The sequence below is a fragment of the Anser brachyrhynchus genome, assembly GCF_964034855.1.
Source record: "Anser brachyrhynchus genome assembly, chromosome: Z".
NCBI lineage: Eukaryota > Metazoa > Chordata > Aves > Anseriformes > Anatidae > Anser > Anser brachyrhynchus.
Genome location: NC_137697.1, coordinates 37,383,729 through 37,398,478, shown reverse-complemented (window position 1 = coordinate 37,398,478; position 14,750 = coordinate 37,383,729). Strand labels below are relative to the sequence as shown.

Sequence of the window (14,750 nt, the reverse complement as noted above, 5' to 3'; positions counted from 1 at the left end):
TGGTTAGATGACCTTCATTCTGACCAGGAAGAATAGTGTATTTTTCAGAAGAAAATGAATGTGATGTCTGAATGAAATAGTTATACGATAACATCGATTATTTATGTAACAGGTTCAAACTGTCTGGACAACTGCCTTTACTTTCAGTCCAAATATCAGACCAAAAGCTGACAAGTATCTTGGAGCTAATTGATAGCATTCCTAAGCCAGAAAGTGCTCCTGCTACCACTTCTCCTCCAAAAATAACTGAGGTAAGATTTTTAAAAATTATTTCATCAATACTAATGACAAAAATAGATTTCTTGCGGTTAGCACTGCAGTTATTAAATGAGCAGAGGAAAGTGAAGAACAAGCATTTACTTAGAACCTCTCAAAACTTGTAGCTAATTCTGTAAAGCTATAGAAATTTTACTTGTCATTTAGTTTGTGTTCATTATGATCCTTAGTCTGTAATTATGAGATTTATTTTTTTTTTTTTAACTCAGCCACCGGAAAACTATGACAAAAAAAGTACTTTTGCGACTCTGGGACTTTGCTTCGTGTTAATCTTGATGAACGTGTGTTCATCATTCATGTTTAGCTGAAGATTAATTTAATTTTACCTTCAAGCTTACACATGCATCATAGTGTTTCAGAGTTTCGGTTCAGCTATTTTGTTTAGAGAAAGAAATAGCTAAAATTTCATAATTTTAAGCAGTTTAAATACTATGTAGATGTTAGGCAGCAGTTTAAAGCAAAACAAAAATACCCCATCAGTGGTTAGTATTGGCGCAATAGTGCCTGTCTAACAAAAGTGGTATTTGTCACTGCTTCAGTTCAACTCACTTCAGTTTCTCACAGCTTTTTAATTATTATTATTGTTCACTTATATAACACACTTGAGTTAGTGCCAGTTCTGTCTTGTTTTTCTAAGTTCTTGGAGTGTGGAGTGAATTCTATCCCTATTTCCCTACCTCCTTTCCTAAGTGAAAATCATTGGAGTCAATGTTTTATGCTTTCTTAAAGGATTGGTACTTTCCTGTTAGTATTCCTGAAAAGTGTATATTAACTTTTGATAATCATCTGTTTTTAAGAAAATCAGGAAGTGAACTCCTAATTGCTTATTTTTAACATCACTCTAATCTGCACAATCTGGCTGTGTTTTATATATATATATTTTTAAAACAGTTTTCATTGTAACACATGCAAAAGATTCTTGTTCCACTTTCTACATGTAGTGGCAGAATGGTGACAGTTCACACATTCTCAGTTACTGCTCTGGGTTGTAGGCAACTGCATCTTAAAATTACAGACTTTGTTAACACCCGTTTCCCCAGATACATCACAGAATGATGATTGCCTTCCACTAGATCAGGTGGCTCATAGTCCCCTTGAACCTGGCCTTAAACACTTCAGGGACAGGGCATCCACAACTTCTCTGGGCAACCGGTTCCTGTGTCTCACCACCCTCAGAGTGAAGAACTTACTCGTAATGTTTAATCTAAATCTACCGTTTTTTAGATTAAAGCCATTCCCCCTTGTCTGATCACTCCACTCCCTGACAAAAGAGTCCCTCCCCAGCTTTCCCATAGGCTTCCTTTAGGTATTGGAAGGATGCTATAAGGTCTCCCTGGAGCCTTTACTCTTCTCCAGGCCGAACAACCCCAATTCCCTCAGCCTGTCTTCATAGAGTAAGTGCTCCAGCCCCTTGACCATCTCTCTGGCCCTCCTCTGGACTTGTTCTAATACGTCCATGTCCTTCTTGTGCTGGGGGCCCCAGAACTGAACACAGTACTCCAGGTGGGGTCTCATGAGAGCAGAGTAGAAGGGGAGAATCATCTCTGTCTCCCTGCTGGCCATGCTTCCTTTGATGCTGCCCAGAACACAGTTGGCTTTCTGTGCTTCGTGTGTGCATTGCCAGCTCATGCTGAGCTTCTCATCAACCACCACCCACCGGTCATTCTCCTCAGGGCTGCTCTCAATCCATTCTCCGCCCAGCCTGTATTTGTGTTTAGGATTGCCCCAGCCCAAAAAAAGGTCCAGCAAAGGACCTTGCACTTGGCCTTGTTGAACCTCATGAGGTTCACACAGGCCCACCTCTCCAGCCTGTCCAGGTCCCTCTGGATGGCATCCCTTCCCTCCAGCTTGTCAACTGCACCACAGAGCTTGGTATCACCGGCGTAGTTGCTGAGGCTGCACTTGATTCCATTATCCGTGTCTCCAACAAAGATGTTAAACAGCGCCAGTCCCAATACAGACCTCCAAGATACACCAGTTGTTGCTGATCTTCCACTTTGATGTTGAGCTGTTGACCACAACTCTTTGAGTGCAACCATCCAGCCAATTCCTTACCCACTGAGAGGTCCATCCATCAAATCCGTATGCCTCCAATTTAGAGACAAGAGTGTCATGGGGGACAGTGCAAATGCTTTGCACAAGTCCAGGTAGATGGTATCAGTTGCTCTGCCCCTGTCCACCAAAGCTGTGGTGGAGCTCTACAATACAAAGCTGTATTGTAGAAAGCCACCAGATTTGTCATGAAGAAATTTGAACACAATGTGGACAATCTTGGACAGAATTTTGGACACAATTTTGTCATGCATGATGAAATTTGGACACAATTCTGTCTACTATTATATTCTCTCTATCCCTTTTTTCTTTTTTCTTTTTTTTCCGTTCTTTTTCTGTTCTTTTTCCTTTTTCCTCTACTGCCACTGGTATTGTGTAATTTTATAAAGAACAGCTAGTCTTTTACTGTTCTCTGAAGTTGCCATTCTGTAATCCTTTGAGGGACTAGGTTTTGTCTTTCCTGTGTTTTGTATGATGTCCGGTCTGTGTCCATATTTTGATCTGTGAAGTTGGATATTTGAACCTCTTTGTTCTGTTTCCGGATGGATTATCTCTGCAGCTATTCAACTGTGTAACACTGCTGTTTCTGTTCTATTTAAGCCTCTTTTCTTCCTATACTTTTAGTTATTAATAACATGTTCATTTAGAATGTTTTGTGCTTAAAATAAAACTGATTAAGTTCTAAAGCTTCTATGCAGCAGCATTTGTGCATGCAATAGCATGAGCAAAGAATTCAAGCAAATATTTATATGGTGTCTTCTATTTCAGGCTGCGATATCCCCTGTACTCTCAGTGCCACATTTATCACAAGGCGTGCTTCCTGTTTTGGATCTTCATTCGTTTGCAGAATCAGGTAATACAATCTATTTTACAGTCTGATTTATTGAACAGTTCAAGTGAATTTTTTAACTACATTGGGTTCATTTGTTTCTCCTGGAGTAAGTGACCATTCTGAGGCTTCGTTTCAAATTTTTGAAGCTGCGCTATATTCTGTTTAGTTTCTTATTCACTCTGTACAAAACACTTATGCATTTATTCTGTACAAAACATTTATGCATTTTCTCAAAGCAGCACAACTTTCAGTGCTTGCTCTTTCCATTACTTCTCTTGAAGTAGAACGTTTCTTTCACAGGATGGGTTGTTTATTTTTTGTCTTTGGATATGTTACAATAGATATCTATCAGAAAAGACATGTGGTGACTCATACTGTGTTGGAAAATGGTGAGACTTGTGATGGCCTCTATTTATATGGGTCTTTAATCTGCCATTGTTCCCTACTGAGTAAATTTTTAGCAGAATTTCAAGTTCTTCATATTTCAAAAAGCTTTAGGTTTTAAGTCATTTTCATTAAGTGTGAAGAATTCTGGGTCTATGCTCATTGTGAAATAAATTCTGTAAAGAACTCTTGTAGGACATAGAGAATAAAATTAGCTTTTTCAATAACCTGTTAACCTGATGAAGTGTGCAGCAGTGCTCTGAATTTTAGTTTTTTGAATCAAACCTTGGACATTCTGGTGAGCATTCCTGGTGGATTTTGAAAATCAAAACTAAATTGAGAGAAAAGCAAAGATCCACTAAGTAATTAAATGTAAAGTTAAAAGTCCTAGGAGTTGGATATTCAGGGTGTTGATTCAGAACGTCTGTAGTAACATGTATGTCATTTTTTGCTTCAGTACATACTTAGTCCTCTCATCATGATTTTAATTATTTTCTTTGAAGGTTTTTATCTTTTACTTTGTTGCATATAGTACAATTAAAAAATACTAAGTGACTGTGAGAAACTACTGTGTTATAAACAAACAGCATTTTGACTTTCACAGGATCAAGCAGAAGATACACTACAGAGGAACTGATCATGTTTAATACCAACTTTCTGTTCAAACAGTTTAGCTTAATTGTAACATTCCATCTAATAGTTATAGTTGAAGAATAATGAAATATATCAGCGTTGTTTCACCATCAGTTGCCCTACCTTTGCCAAAACATTCAGTTGTGGAAATAGAGAAGAATACTTTCTCTGCTCTCCCAAAGTCGATGATGGATGTAGTTTGTGACGCTAGCAGAATTATAAGCAAAGCTAGTTATTTTTTCATTGATGTAATCACTTCTAATTCAGTGTGTGTACAGTGTGTATACAGATATGGATCTGTGGATCTTCATCTATTTTTATGAGTTCTGTTAGATGCCCAAAGGTAAAATATCTTTCCCTTCTTAAAATTAGGGTGAGGTGAGAATGAAAACATGTAACAGTTAATTTGAGAAAGTAATAACTAGATTTTGATCGAATCAGGTTTGTTTTTAAATTACATCATACATGGCAACTGTGCAAATGTTTTGATTGACTCATATATTTCCCTACCTTCCCCCCAGATTCCAGGGTGCTTTTAAACCATAGAATATACCTCCTCAAGTCATCTGTTCGGTTTTGTCAGAAGAAAGATAGATGTTCCTTTAACTTCACAGCTGCTGGTTTCTTGGTGAAAGGAAAAAGCCATATTAGACTGTTCTATCTATTGGTCATTGTAATACATGTCTAATAACGTCAGGTGGAATAAAGCTTTGCTTTTTCTCACAAAGCTGATGAAGTCAGCAGCAGTTGGTTCAGCAGAAGAAATGTCTTGCCTTTAGTGCGGACTAATAGCTTAATGAGACACTGTGCTCATTTTTGCATAGCCAGTAGTGAGAGAATGCTGTCAAAGGAGTTAATGAGAGTTGATGATGTGGTAGTGCAGCTGTAGGTGTTGTGGAGGCAGGAACTGAGGCAAGTGTAGAAACAGATTTAGCTAGGTGATCTTCCCAAAGTTGTCTACATCTCTAAATATTTACATGTACATAAAAATTCTAGGTCATATTACTGCAAAATACTGGTTATCTAAAATGTGTATGTAACATTGTTGTGAATTAATCTTTAGAATCAGAAGAAGAATTTTATGATGCTCTAAGCAGTCCTGTGGAGGACATGCCATTTTTTGAAGCCCCATCTGGTTCCCTCACACGAGCTAGCAGTATAAAGCGAAAAAAACTACGTAAACAAGAATCTTTGAAAAATATGACTGAATTTCAGCTGAGGTTTGAAGTAGCTGAGGTAAAGTTACATTTTTTTTGTCTCTCCAAAGCACACCTGATCTATGACTCTTTCCTGTTCATTGTGTTCACAAATTCATGTTTGTAGAATTACGGATTCGCTGTTTCTTGCTCAAACTATTCTGGAGTGTTCAAGAGGTTGTTTTTGCTTTCAAGTCACAATTATGCTTCTGCATCTTCATCTGTACTGAAATACCTTGTTTTGTCTACTTTCCCAATTCATTTTATCATTGAATTTCCTTTACCTAACCATCACTGGTAGAGCTCAGAAGCAGTATTATTCTTTGTGCGTTCTGGTTTTTTTTTTTGGCTTAAGATGTAGTTTTTGACATCTCTTTTCCAAACACTTCTGTGACCACTGGGAAAACTTAATTAATGTTTCATGTCATACAATCACCCTATTTTTACCCTCTGTTTCTTTTCCAATTCTGTTGAACTCAAACATAGCAAGTTCACTGTGAGACATTTAATGGTTATTCTTGCTGCTTCAGACTTGAAAAAGGGTATTTTACCTAAGTGCTATCTGACTACATCAGTTGGTCTAATAACAGATAGTGGCAATGACAGTGTTATTGCTGCTACCCAGTGTATAGCTTTACAGACAAACCATACAAAGTCAGTTAACTTTACAGATTCTGTTTTAGGGTAGGATTTACAGAAAGGCTTCAACACATAGTAACTAGCTTGCAGCGTCTTGTTATGCTCTAGACTTCTAAAAATAAAAAAATAATGAAAAATCATTACTATTTTTTTCTTAAGAATGACTAAGATGTTTTATTTTATATTCTTCTTTACTGGTAACTCTACCATTTCACAGTCTCTAAGAAAATGATATAAATAAAATCTGTAAAGAATCACCTACCTCTCCATTTGTTGCCTTTATAGTTTAAAAATGGAAAGGAAGACTGCGTATATTTATTTTGCTTAGTTTATGAAAGACGATGACAATGGACAGCTCACGTAGATATTTATTTAACAACATCTTTGTTGCGTATGATTGAAAAATCTGGAACTTCTCTTGATTGATGTTCAGTTTGCAAATTCCTTAATGGCAGAGCTCAAAAAAAAATCCAATCACAGAATCATTAACGTTGGAAAAGACTTTCAAGATCATCTGGTCCAGCCATCACCCTATTACCAATGTCACCCACTAAACCACCTCCCTGGTCCTGCTGACTACACTATTCCTGATACAAGCCAGGATGCCGTTGGCCTTCTTGGCCACCTGGGCACACTGCTGGCTCATGTTCGGGCGAGCATCGATCAGCACCTCCAGATGCTTTTCCTCTGCACAGCTTTCCAAGCACTCCACCCCAAGTCTGTAGCGCTGCATGGGGTTGTTGTGACCAAAGTGCAGGACCTGGCACTTAGCCATGTTGAACTGCTTCCCTTGGCCTCTGCCCATCGACCCATCCTCTCCAGGTCCCTCTGCAGGGCCTCCCTACCCTCCAGCAGATCGACACTTCCCCCCAGCTTGGTGTCATCTGCAAACTTGACTTTTAAAAACTCTCTTTTCACCTGAACTGTGGGGGGGTTCTTCTGTTCCCCGTACCAGAATTCCAGGTCAGAAGGATGAGTACCCTCAGGATAACTGGTCTGGCTAGTAAAGACAGATGCAAAGAAGGCGTTTAAAACCTCAGCCTTTTCCTTATCCTCAGTAGTCGTGTTCCCTTCTGCATCCAGTAAAGAAATGGAGATTCTCTTTGGCCCTCCTCTTGCTATTAGTATATTTATAAAAACATTTTTTGTTATCCTTGACTGTAGTGGCCAGGTTGAGCTTGTGCTGGTCTTTGGCCTTCCTGATTTTTTCTCTGCATATGCTGGCAACTTCCTTGTACTCTCCCAGAGCTTCATGCCCCTTCTTCCACCAGAAATAAACTCTTTTTCTCCCGAACACACAGCAAAATTTCTGTGTTCAGCCATGCTGGTCTTCTTCCCTGCCAGCTCATCTTATGGCATACAGGGACAGCCTGCTTCTGTGCCTTTACGACATCCTTCCTGAGGAGTGTCCAGCCTTCCTGGACCCCTTTGGCCTTCTGGACTGGCTCCCAAGGGGCCCTCCCTGCCATTGTCCTGAACAATTCAAAGCCTGCCCTCCAGAATTCCAAGGTAGCGGTTTTATTGACCCCCCTCCTGACTTCACCAAGGATAGAGAACTCCACCATGTCATGGTCATTATGCCCAAGACAACTCCCTACCACCTCATCTCACAGTCCTTCTCTGTTCATGAACATGAAAGCAAGTAAACAATGTCCACTGAAAATCTAGTTTTGACTGAGTTGAACATTACTAAATGCTTTACAGAACACTTTTAAAAATTAATTAGATCCTATAAGTGTAACTTTTTTCAAACATACATACAATACATTTTTGTTAAATCAGCATCAAACAGTATTCTAGTAATTTTGCTTGTTGAACTCTTTATTTTTTCAATGTCTTTGGCTGTATAAAGTTTAATGATCAATATGCCTTAACCAGTAAGTATATGTAAATATATGATCCTAAGTAAAAGCTAAGAAGATAATTCCCTACCTTTTTTTTAAATTTTTTCATAGGTCTTAATAAAATTATGCCGCCTTACTGATAATATCGAGACACCTGTGCTGCAGCTTGAGGTTGTAGGGTTAGGCACTGAACTTAAATTAAGAACGTTTGACATGACTGCAAATGCTTTCCTGCATGAAGTTTGTCTGCTGTGCCCAGAGTATATGGGTAAGTGTTTGTACGCTGGTCAAAAAACCGATTCATTAATAGCTAATAACACTTTGAATGTGTCTTCAAAAAGCCTGCAGGGCTTTCTTTTGTAAGCTGAGGAGGATCCACTTCCGGAATTAAATATAAGGTGTAAAAAAGGGAAGATAATTCTGGAGCTCATTCTGTTAGTAATGCTTTTGTAAATTTGTTCCAGTGCTGATGATTTTAGGAGAGGCATCTATTTTAGGTGTGCAGAAGAGCTTTTTAAATTAAATAGTCATGACAGCTAATAGTCTAGTTTATAGGCTATAGGTGATCAAAAGATGCATAGGTACCTCGTCAAATTTTTTTTCTTTATTAAAAAAAAAATCCTTTTTCTTTTTTTTTAAGACGATAATGGAAAACCAGTTTACATAATTACTACTTTGGATAATGTAGAAGATGATCTTCTCACTTTGGAGTATATAAAGGTGGGAAAACAGCAGACTTTTCTTTTGAGTCATAAGTTAATAACAAACTACAGTATCACCGAGAAATGCTTTTTCCTTACTTAACCACTTCTTCATATATTGAATGTTATGTGCAAAATCTGTCTGATCCCTAAACAGACTGACTTACATATCATAAGCTATAACTTGAAATTTGCAAACATCTCCTGTTTGTCTTGTTTATGTGCATGTTTGGTGGAATAGGCTGATATTAATGGACCAGAACTGAAGACTGCGTATCAGAATGTTCTACAGAAGATAAAGGTACGATACATATATATTTAAACATTTTTTCTACATTTGGGGGACTGATTCATTTATAATCTGATTAATTAATAATCTGATTATTCTTTCAGGTGAACTTTTCTTCTCTTGATGTTCATCTGCATACTGAAACTCTCCTGAATGCCATGAACTATCTAAACAATCTTCTACCCAAACAAGAAACTAAAGTTGCAGAAGAACCAGTTCATGAAAAAATTGAGGAGAAGAAGGATGTTCTTAAGAAATTAAGTAAGTTTCTTTATTCTTTTTATGTCTTTCTTTTCTCTTCCCTCCTCTAAGACAGACAGATAACAGACATATTTGCTATTTTTTTTATAAGTTCACTTCACAGTTTTTCTAATTTTGATGGTGATAAAAATGTTAGCTAGCAGATTATTATTGAGTAGCAAGGGTATGGTGTTACTCCTTCGCTGGAAGAGTGTAGCAGAGAAATAACTGTATAATTAAATGATCTAAGGTAGTTGCTGCAGCTGTTGACATTTCCTGAGGTAGAAATAATAAGCATGTTGTTTGAGTACTTGTCTTCAAATTCGCTTAGTTATGATAAACTGTGTTAAATAGTAGCTTATTGAAAATTATATTCCTAATGGTGTTCTGCAATATAATAAATATTTTTGCATTACAACGTTTATAAAAAAAAAAAAAGATCTGTATAAAAATTAAGGAAATAAAGATCTTGATGGGTTAGAAAATTTAGCACAAAGATGAAAACTTTTGCTAATAAGTGTATTGAATGCATTCTAGACAATTTTGTGCTTTCAAAGTTATAGCACAATGTGAATTTAACTATTCAGTGAGATGACTTTGTTCACCATCTTTCTTCCTATCATAAAAATATTTTTATTAGTTTAGGTTTGTAATCTACTCATTTAGCAATTTATTAATATGTAAACACTGACTGTAGATGTGAATACAAAATAGACACTGATGCATTTCATAAGCTCCAGGACAGGTCTGTTTATTAGTGAGCTACTCAGTTGCTGAATGAATAAATTCTATCTGGCACCAATTTTGTTGGCATAATTTGTTGGACTTACTGCTTTAGATGTATGAACTTGTACATGAGTTTGGATTTAGTTTGTAGTGTAATAAATAGATGGTCCTTGCTCAGTGGAAGCTGGATTTGAGCATTTAAAATCTTTTGTTATGAGATACAGGTAATATAGTTCATTAATATCAATTACCATGTTTTCAGGGACACATAAGTAGCACATAAATTCCTGCAATTTACAAGTGATCTGGTGAGTCTCTTTATCAAAGATACCTGGTACTCTTGTAGGTACCTGATTTGTACATATAAATTTAGGGCTACTCACCTTCTTTGGCATTCAGAAGAAATGTTGCATCCTGAAAGGGATGCGGACCAGTCGATTATCCAATAATATTGGTCTGAAGGAATTATGCTACTGCAGTAAGGTTCATCTCATCTCCTTCCATGTTCTAAGTGTTTTCTGTCACTTATGCCTTGGACAAGGCAAAAGATAAGTACCTGTCTATTCAGTAATAATTATGATTGATTTCTTTTTGACTATTCAAGGCACATAGCATATAAAAATATAAAAAAATTCTCTTTTTCTGGGATGAATTGAGACTTTTGATTTCCTTACAGTTAATTTATCCTCTTTGTTTGAGGAACATCAGTCTCTTGTGAATAACTTGCTTGTCATGCAGTCCTACCATTCTCTCACCAGGAATTTGATGTGTCTGATTTGTTGATAATGTGGAGCAGCAACAAACAACCAGATCACCTCCCTTGCTTGCTCTTGTGTCTGGGAGCTGCTTTGAAATTAATACTTACATTAAATCCTCAGCAGTATGTCAATAATATTCCTTTCTGCTGTGAGAAGGACTTCTCTGAGATCTTTGCAATTGTTTCTTTCTATTAATTTTAAAACAATTAGATACCTGCTATTTATAGTAAAAAATTATAATTGAAATACCCCAAAACAAAACAAAAAAACACCACACCCTACAGACAAAAACTAGGGCAGAGGATAATTCTCAAGATGATTCTTGTTAAAGTGTTTTAATACTCGCTTTTGTGTAAGCGATTTCAAGGAGCTCTGTCATCTGACTGACCTGGTAAACTGGTGAGATCTTTCTGAGGCTGCCCTCCTTCACTGACATGAATTCTGACAAGCATTTTGAGTTAAAATTCTGTACTAGTTCTATATTCTTAAATCCCAATATCACATTTGCAAAATTTGATGAGATTGTCGAGAAGGTTGCTGCCTCTACAAAGAAATATTTGGCACAATAACATGGTTTAGTGGGCAGTATTGGTGATAGGGGACAGTTGTACTGGATGAGCTTGGAGAGCTTTTCCAACCTTAACCACTCTATGATTCTGCGTTTGTAAGTCTAGTAGTCAGTGGCTAATATTCATACTCAGTGACTCATAGTGACTAATTCACAATGTTACTAAGGGTTCATGTTTTTCTTACGGGAGACAGGTGAAATAGTATCCTGATTGTGTTTTTTGAAGAAAAATTCGAGACTGAAATAATACCTATATTAGGGGAAAAATAAGCAAGCTTTTGGGTGCACAGCATTTTTGGGGATTCGTGTAATTGTTTTCCATATGCACTTAAATGAAACAAGTTATGTTAATTGTTTAAACATTATGAAAGGAAAGGTAATTATGATCTCTGTGGCACAACAGGTTATAAATAAAACAGGGGAACATAAGGTTTGTAGCCTTTGTTTTTCAGGGGGTACAGTGGAAGATGAAAGGTATTTGCCTTAGGATTGATGAGAGTTCAGTTGGGGTGGGATGTGGAAAAAGCGGTAGTAATGTTACACAGTGTCTTTCAGTTGATGATTTCTAAATGTTCCATCAAATTAGTAAGAATTTTAGATTCTCAGCTCTTTTTCTGAAAGTGTTTTGTAGGACTCTATTGAACAATAGAACAAAGAAATAAAGGATGGAAAAATTGTTCTGTTGAAAAAAAATTCTTCAACTATATTTTTTCTCATTTTTTCTGTAAGATCGTTTTAATTCATGGTGGGTTTTAATTTCAGTTGTACTGGGACATGCTTGGACACAAGGTACATTTGTGTACAGATTATGTTCTGTGAACTTACAGATTCTGGTCTGTGGTTTACTGAACTGTGAACAGATGATTCAGCGCTTCTTTATTTTTGAATCATTTTGCTATGAAAGCAAACACCAAAGTGCTTGAAAAGCCTTGTAATGAACAGCAACAAAATAGACTTTCTTAGGTGATGCTCTTCCCTTCTCCCCCACTCCTGTATAACTTTGCAGACTAAACTTTTACTGTGGATAGTTGTTGGCTGAGGAGTTTTCTTTTGTTAGCAAGGTACAATAAAATCGTATGACTGAACCTAATATATTTATGGAACTGTAGTTTGAGTCTAAGGATTGAGAAGGCCTTAACATACATGCAATACTTAAATGAAATATCTCATCTGAAAAGCTGTTTAAAACTTGGATTTAGGAAATTGAGCACAGATACAGGAAAAAATCTCCTTCATTATGTAAACAAGACCATTAGTTGGAAATGACTCATCAATAGAACAGGTAGAAGAGTATATTAATGCAGCTATCATGTTAACGCTATTTGAAGTAAACTGCTTAGTCCTGAATACAGTATTTCTAATTTTGCTTTGTGCCATGTGGATATATATAAAATGTATTTCAGTTAATAAAATACTGATGTTGTATACCAAAGTTTGTGAAACACATAACGATCACTGTATATGCAATCAATTCCTTCCTGTCCTACTTGTTAGAATGTGTGCTGTGCATCTTGTCCACACTGTAGACTTTCTAGACTTCAGAGAAGGGGTACTAAATTTTCTGTCTCTTCTTGAAGAAAAATTATTTTTGTCTCCTCCTTGAAGAGCTGCATTTTTTTTTGTTATTTCCTACAGCATCAAAAAAATCAAAGTATGAAGATGTTATCGACCTCAATATCTGTGCGGATTTGTCCTGTTTACGTGTCTTTATTAGAGAGAAAAAACACAGAATAGCTGAAATTCACATTGAAGGTAAGAATAAAATTTTAATAACAGAGGCACAAAACTTTGTAACCAGAAGAATCTCTAGATCTTGTATGTCAATTTTTTTAAAGGTCTGGATAGCCAAGTGATCATGAAAAAAACAGCAACAGAAGTGACTGCAAAATTAAAGAACATCATTATCATGGATTCTGATGAGATGGCATTGTATAAAAAGGTATGTATTTGCATGTATCATTGATCTATGAATGGATTATAGATGCTAAATTGACCTGAACTGTGAAATCTACTTTTTTTTTTTTTCTATGTTTGCTAGGAGCATTATTTTCTACAGGCAGACTTGTTTCTCTCCATAGCCAGTATTGTTACACCAAAATTTTGTCGATTTTGTGCAACTGTGATTCCTGGTTGCTTATTAGGCTCAATCAAAAGAATTGTTCAAGATGAAATTCTAACTGAATATTTTCAGCTATTTCAAAGATGATGATGTTGTTTGTTTGTTTCATTTACTGTTAAGGTATTTAAACTAAAAATGTTAGAAGCGTGAGATACTATGTTGGAATTTGTTTTCTCTAGCATAAGTTTTTACATTGGAGGTGCTCTGTTTTTCTTCCTAAGGCTCTTTACATCACGGGAAAAGAAGTCTTCAACTTCAAAATGATATCTTATGTGAATGCTACAGATGGAATTGCATATACAGATATGGATGTTGTTGACAATAGTATTAGCCTAACAGTTGGGTGTATTCAAGTAGTTTTTGTCAACAAGTTTGTTTCTTCTATTTTGGTAAGTTAAATTTTCCAGTTGATGTTCCTTAGCATGCAAACAACATTGCCAAATCTAGAAAAGGATAAAGCATCCCATGTAAGATGGTGCCCATTTGTGTTAGAACTCTTGTAATCTTGTAAAACCTTTGCTGGATATATGATTGAACTATTTACTTTTCTTCTCTATATTTTCATTATTGTGGAGTGGATGGTTAAGCAGTAATATTTGCTGATATTATCCCTTTTTTTAATGATCTGTGGCAAATTATAGATACATGGACTGTTTTGTGGTGATGAAATATAAGTATTAAGCCATGAAAATGAATGCTTTTTCTATACATTCTGCTAAATAAATCTATCTTTTACACTGCAAATGAGTAAATAATTCATACAAGTCATGTTACAAGATCATTGCTGTTGCCATCTGACTTATCAGATATTTAGTATGGAATTTTATTTTTATATAGGCATATTTTGTCATATTCTGGGAGAGATTATCCTACTAAGGAATTCAGAAAAAGTGTTTAGCTAAAACAGTATCTTTAGATGGTTTGCTATTTAAAATACTATGATTCTTAGAGTTCTTGAAGTAATGTAATTCTTAATAAAACTCCCAAATTCTGTATTTTTTCCTAGGCTTTTATAAATAACTTTCAAGCTGCCAAAGAAGCTCTTACTGAGGCAACCGTTCAAGCAGCAGAGAAAGCAGCTACAGGTGTAAAAGAGCTAGCAGAGCGTAGTTCTCGTTTGGCACTAGATATCAATATCAAAGCACCTGTTGTGATAGTTCCACAATCAGCAGTGTCTGCGAATGTCCTGGTGGCTGATCTTGGTCTAATCACTGTAAAGAACCATTTTTTTATTGCTAAATCAAAAGCTTGGTACAATCTCCCACCTGTTGTTGACTCTATGACAGTGAATTTGAGCGAACTGAAGTTATACAGGTAACATTGTGTCAAGATTTTTCAAATTTCTATAGTCATTGTGGAATACTTCAGTTGAAGAGCTTTGAGAAGTTGTTATATCAAAATAATTAATGGTTGGTTATTGCCAGATACAGTAGTATCTTGAAATATAACAGCAAATTAATACTTTGTAAAAGAATTAAAATTTATGGCTTAGG

At 36.2% G+C, this 14,750-nt stretch overlaps 1 protein-coding gene across 4 annotated transcripts in view; it reads left to right on the top strand.

Moving 5' to 3' along the window:
* VPS13A (vacuolar protein sorting 13 homolog A) overlaps positions 1-14,750 on the top strand; it is a 125,466-nt gene that overhangs the window by 38,686 nt on the left and 72,030 nt on the right. For all 4 annotated transcript variants that reach the window (XM_080574824.1, XM_080574823.1, XM_080574826.1 and 1 more), the window contains exons 23-33: positions 113-251; positions 3,097-3,181; positions 5,241-5,413; positions 7,968-8,124; positions 8,497-8,576; positions 8,799-8,858; positions 8,951-9,107; positions 12,774-12,890; positions 12,974-13,077; positions 13,479-13,646; positions 14,264-14,571. In XM_080574824.1, the coding sequence (XP_080430950.1) occupies positions 113-251; positions 3,097-3,181; positions 5,241-5,413; positions 7,968-8,124; positions 8,497-8,576; positions 8,799-8,858; positions 8,951-9,107; positions 12,774-12,890; positions 12,974-13,077; positions 13,479-13,646; positions 14,264-14,571 (1,548 nt within the window). The remainder of the gene's footprint in view (positions 1-112; positions 252-3,096; positions 3,182-5,240; positions 5,414-7,967; positions 8,125-8,496; positions 8,577-8,798; positions 8,859-8,950; positions 9,108-12,773; positions 12,891-12,973; positions 13,078-13,478; positions 13,647-14,263; positions 14,572-14,750) is intronic.